Source organism: Poecilia formosa, unplaced genomic scaffold (assembly GCF_000485575.1).
Source record: "Poecilia formosa unplaced genomic scaffold, Poecilia_formosa-5.1.2 Scaffold100, whole genome shotgun sequence".
Taxonomy (NCBI): domain Eukaryota; kingdom Metazoa; phylum Chordata; class Actinopteri; order Cyprinodontiformes; family Poeciliidae; genus Poecilia; species Poecilia formosa.
Window position 1 is genome coordinate 951,059 of NW_006800039.1, and position 6,000 is coordinate 957,058.

The following is a 6,000-nucleotide window of genomic DNA, read 5'->3' on the forward strand; positions in this document are numbered from 1 at the left end:
ACTTTGAATGCATTGTACCTAAAACGTTTTGCTGTCATTTGCAGATGCTAAATTTCATATGTTGAAATGGTGACAAGAACCAAAATTTGAACATTCCATGCCAACAGTATTCTGTTTTTTGTTTAGTTTTTGTCTCATCATAAGTTGTCGTCAATACTCCCAAGCTCTGACGTCCATCGTACCACTACTTCTCTTTTCCTGACTTCTCTCTCCTCCTGTATGCAATCCTACAGCCTCAGCTTTATAACCTTATTTAGTTCATGTGCCGGGCAGGCAGACGGGGAGAGGGCACCAAGCCAGATGGATAACAAAACAGCACCCACAAAGGTGAAATAAAGTGTGTGTGTGTGCAGGAAGCATGGCCGCCAGACTGGGCTCCCTGACACCGCTGGCCCAGTCACTCTGGTGCCAGAGATCTAATGAACAGGACTCCATCCAAACTCTCATTGGATCACCTTTTCCCTTTCTCTCACTCCTGTTTCTGGTCAGAAGAAAGATTAGTCGTCCTTTTGCCCAGATGTGATAGGAAATTCTTTCCCTTGTCACGAGAATTGCATTCACATAAAATCACTTTGAAGGTTGTTATAGCACGTTGGCAAATAAATTAGGTCAAGTATTATACGTCCATGTGTGCATTTAGTAATTTACACAGATAGGTGTTCTGATTTTTCCAGCTTTCAGCTCTAGATGGCACCAAGTCCTCTTGTCTTTGTCTCAGGCTCAGTAGCTTGATCTATAACACTCGGTCACTGGTTCTATGCTGTTTGGTCGTGCAGGCAGTTGAGGTAGACTTGCTGGAGCCAGAGACAGTCATCTGTGTACGTTGGTGTTCATGTTTCTCATGCTTCTTGTAATGCCTGAAAGGGTCAGCCAGCGCTTTGGTGACTCTGCAACAAATTCTGACGTCTGTGTCTCTGATCCCACAGCAGAACAAATATCCTCACCCTCGGTGTGTCCCGCAGTTCCAGTTTCTTTGTTGAGGCACTGTCTATGCTGTTTCAAATTTCAGATGCTGTGAAATGATCCGTGTGACTTCATTGTGCCTCCTTTTGCTGTGATTACGTCAGTCCTAGTGCAAATAGTCCTTTGGGAAAGTCATAATAATAATGTGACAAAAGACACTTATTTCTAGCAGCCTTCACTGCTTTTGACGTAATTTTTAGGGAGATTTTCATCTCATTATTTACATGTGTGGTTGCACCTTTACTCCTTCACACCTGATGCTCTCAGGTGTAAAGTTTCATATCTATAAACTTCCTGCATGCACTCTACTCTGCTACAACGCTGGCACAATTTATGACTTAGCACTGAGGGAAATAGGTCGTTTAGCAGCTCAAGTGACAGATTTCCCTCAGGCAAAACCAAACAAGAGTAAATATTGAACTGGATTTTGTCATGTGGAAAGAAGCATGACTCCAGATGAATATTAATGTCTTGGTCTAAGCTGTTTAATAGAAACCAATGGCAAATATGATAACAGAGTTGCACCAAATATTTTGAGCAATATAATATTTATCCAATTTTTAATTTTTTATTTATTCTTTTTCTCTTTGCTCATACATTTAGAGGTTTTAGTTTAATGTCTGAAAATTTATTTCAAGCCCGTTTCACATATAGAGATGTCTTCTTGATATTTCAGTGTAACTTGCATAAAGGGCCTTAAAGTCCTGTTGTTGTCACACATCTGAGCTACCAAGAGAGTTTATGAGAGAGTATTGGGTGAGTAGGTGTAAGTAGCTAAAACCAGCATGGCTGTTCCCACTTAGAGAACCTGCAATGCCAGTGTCATTTATGTCAGCAGGTATTATTGGAGGACATGACCTTGTTGAAAGATTGACTTATGAAAAGCAGAGGCATTTTAACAAGTGGCTTGTATTTACAGCCATAATGTGGAAACGTTCGTGAAAAGAGCTTTAGTCGTGTTTGAAAATACCAAGCACTAAAAAGCTGTTCTATTAAAAAAGTAGTTGTGGGTATTTTTACTGGATCACATCACTGTACTGTAACTGCTTACAATCCTGCTTGAAGTCAGGTGTGTAAAAAGACTTCAACTAAGTTGTGAACAAAGTTGGATCTGTTACGTCTTATTGGTCCTTAAAAAAAGTTTTGCTGTTAAAATCCAGCAGGAGAAGTAAAAAAGTGATCTAAATATTTGACTAAAGCCCACCAGTGTCCTAATTGACAATGAGAAGCCAGTAGTGAACATTTAAAAAAAATAATCCCATCTTAGGTTCATATCCAGTTTGTTGACAAAAGACTTTATGAACAATTTCAGCCTGGTTCCCCCCTATCCGCTTGTCTCACAAAGAGATCCTTTAAGATCTTAAACAGTCTTCTTAATGTCAGCTGACTGTAAACTATTTACCATCTTCATTCTTTTCGATTTGACTTTTGACATCATCTTCATCAGAACCTTCACTCTGTTGGAGGTAAGGTGGCACTTGTTTGTAAAATGGAGAAAATGTCAGAATAAAGAATCTTGCTCTCTACAATAGCTGGCCTTTTTCATTATTCCAAAAACAGAAAGCTCCCAGTTTAGTATGTTGAAATTCAAGGATGGTTTTTAGGACATCAAGTTGACACATTTCCATTTGGCCGATGGCTTACCTGATAGGTTACCAGGTAGATTTGCACTGATAAGCTTCCCTAATTATTCATTCAAAATATTTTTTCTAGTCTTCCTGTTGTGAGCATCCTGGATTTATGTATATTTTGGGGAAACCTATAGTTTTCTTAGAAAAAGCTAACCAATTTCTTGTGTTTAACCTTTTCTCTGGCATTATGCTAAACTCTGTACCGATACTGAAAATGGCCATCTTTGAGTGTTATTGCAGTAATAAATTCTGCACCAAAGAGTGTCCTGGTTTGAACACCCTGTTAGCAATTAGGTTTGATACGTTTATGGATCAAAAATAAAAGGATCAAACTTGGGGGTTTCTCAATAGCTGGTTGGACCTGCATACGCTAAAAAAATCAGTCAGTTCTAGTCAACAAGTGATTTCAAGAAGCCTAAATAAACCTAAAGCCTCTTTTCACTTTTTAGCTTTGACTTGTGTCTCTGTTTTTCACCAAAAACGGTTTGTTTTTTGAAGCTCCTCTTCTATCAAATGAAATTAATTCTCTATTTTATGAAATTAAAGCATTACAGTACGATATAATTCTTTCAAATGGTTCAGTATATCCTAAAAATCAAACTTTGTGTGAATGTTTGCATCTTGTAAATATTGGTAAATATTTCTTGGTGCTACTTGTGCTCTTTCTCTCTAGGTGGTCTGTGGAGTGTCTTCACTCTTGGTGGAGCTGGTAGTAGAGCTGGGATAGACCAGGACAACAATCTTTTACCTTTATCCAATCAGAGCCTCCTGCTGCTGCTGGTATTGGCCAATCTAACAGACGGGCCCGACTGGCCCAACCCCTTCCGCCAGGCTATCACTTGTTTCAGAAATACACAAGGTAATGACTGTACGAAAGACCAAGGTATTCGCTACGTTCTGCTGTATAGCTTCAAAACTCTTATACACAGCACTCGTGTGACTTGTGCCAGATGGCAATAAAACAGTGTTGGTAGTAATCCTCGCAATATTTACCCTTCCTCCTGTAGACACATCGTCCCTGCCTGTGGAGCCACCTCACACTTTCCAGATCAATTTCAACAGCCTGTACACCGCTCTGTGTGAGCAGCAGCGCTCCGACCAGGCCACTCTGCTGCTCTACACCCTGCTCCACCAGAACGCCAACATGAGGACGTACATCCTGTCAAGAACTGACATGGACAATCTGGTGGGTGGGGGGAGGCTGTAAAGCTCCTCTTTTTCTATCGATATTCCCACAGTTAGATATTTTCAGGAAGGTGGAAGGAACAGCCGTGGTTAAAAAAAATCTATTTTAGTGTCATTGAGTGCCTTTGTAATTTTTCTTTTTATCCATTCAGGCTGGTATAGAAGCGATATTGTTTGATTTATGACCAAACACTACGGTTCAGTAAACAGGCATAGGTGTGCGCAGTGACAGATGGTGCTCTTTCTGTCGGTAGGAACCAGTGCCAGTTATTTCAGTATACAGTCTTTGCAAACACGATATTTGATCCAACGTTGGGATTTTCTTTCTCCATTGACGTTCCCAAATTGTTTGTAATTTTCTAAAAATAAATATTCAGCGTGACTTTATATTGTTACAAGAAATTAGCCATTTATTTTGAAGTTTTTAAGCCACTTTTTCTGACAATGACAACAAATCTGTATATTCCCAGCTTTAGCTGATCAGTTTTCTGACTCTACCTTATACCACTTAATTTTACAAAGCTTTATGTGTAAATATTGAACTCTTTCTCCATCTCCCTCCCCGCCCCCCGTTTTCTCAGGTTTTGCCCATCCTCGAGATCCTTTACCACGTAGAGGACAGAAATTCCCACCATGTCTACATGGCCCTTATTATTCTTCTTATTCTTACGGAGGACGATGCCTTCAATCGCTCCATCCATGAGGTGGTAGGTAGACACACACTTTGTTGTGCATGCCACAGTTCACGTCTGGAAGTGAAGAAACGAAATCTTCACTTCCTGGCACTAAAGTCAATCATTCATAAAGTTTCCAGCAGCCGTGTGTCACAACTGTCCCCTTGTCGTCTCTCAGGTGTTGAAAAACATTTCATGGTACACGGAGAGGTCACTGACAGAGATCTCGCTTGGAAGTTTGCTCATCCTGGTTGTCATTCGCACCATCCAGTTCAACATGACACGGACGAGGGTAAAACAGACTCGCACACAAACGCATCTTTTGAGGAGGTCAGTCAGTACTCAACTGGTAAACTGGTTCTTTGCTGTGTTGTGTGCATTGTCAGGATAAGTACCTACACACCAATTGTCTTGCTGCACTTGCCAACATGTCAGCCCAGTTTCGAAGTCTCCATCAGTATGCCGCTCAGCGCATCATCAGGTAAGTGCATACTGAGCCATATCAGGAGTGTAATGGCATTTGTAACAAAAATGTCTTGTTGGCTTGTTGTGTGGTGGTGTTTTTACAATTTAACATATGCAGCAAGGTTATGTCTGTAGCACAGCTTAAAAAAGAAAATAGGGGTCTAAACGTTAAGGAAAATCACAGTTGGGTATGCTTCAATCAATAATATTTAAAAAAGGATATGACTTTTTTTATTTTTTTTTTTACATTGGTCAGCAGTTCAGTATCTGAAAAATGATTTTATGTTCTAAAACCTAGTGTAACTTGGAGAACTGACTGGAGATTTTGTTGGATTTATTTCAATGATTAAACTTGCATAAGAATGCAAAGCCAACACATAGACTATACAACAATATAACCACTTGAAAACATTTAATGTTGACGTTAACCTTTTTTTTTTTTTTTTTAAATAGGACTGTGCCCATATTTGAGAATAAAACATGTTTAAATATCTAAACTAGGTGATATTTTAACCACCTAGTTTACCAACTGTGCCAGAATACAGGTAGTGGCAGTTGTTGGGAAAATCCCATCTTATTGTGCTGATTGGATGCTATGGGCAGCTGATTCTTCTCCAATTACCTGTGATGTTTACCCATGTAACTAATTGCTGTTGAAAAAAACACTGAAATAAAGTTTTATTGATATGAATACAACCTAAATGTCTTCTGGAAAAAAAGGTTTTATGGTCAGTCAAGGAATAAATTGAGCTATTTATCCATAATGACAATAATTATGTTTGAAGGACTCAAGGAGGCTTTCAAGGAGGTCCTGTCAGATCGCTGAAAAATCACTATGTTAGAATGGCCACAAAGGGCCAATTCAAACATAAGCACATTTATTCTTTAAAAGTTACATATTTAATATCTTAAAATGTAATTTGTTACCTGACAAAGGCTACCGAGTCTCTGCCTTGGTTTTCCTAATGTTGCATAACATTGTTCTCTGTACAAAGAGCCTCAATAGAAGGCTGAAGAGGATGAAGCCCAAACCAAAGCACATACACACACACACACACACACACACACACACACACACACAC

General features: G+C 39.4%; 1 protein-coding gene across 2 annotated transcripts in view; it reads left to right on the forward strand.

Annotated features, from left to right (window-relative positions):
* dym (dymeclin) overlaps positions 1-6,000 on the forward strand; it is a 48,704-nt gene that overhangs the window by 14,053 nt on the left and 28,651 nt on the right. For both annotated transcript variants that reach the window (XM_007558925.2, XM_007558926.2), the window contains exons 9-13: positions 3,268-3,453; positions 3,602-3,780; positions 4,361-4,486; positions 4,632-4,745; positions 4,840-4,934. In XM_007558925.2, coding sequence (XP_007558987.1) covers positions 3,268-3,453; positions 3,602-3,780; positions 4,361-4,486; positions 4,632-4,745; positions 4,840-4,934 — 700 coding nt within the window. The remainder of the gene's footprint in view (positions 1-3,267; positions 3,454-3,601; positions 3,781-4,360; positions 4,487-4,631; positions 4,746-4,839; positions 4,935-6,000) is intronic.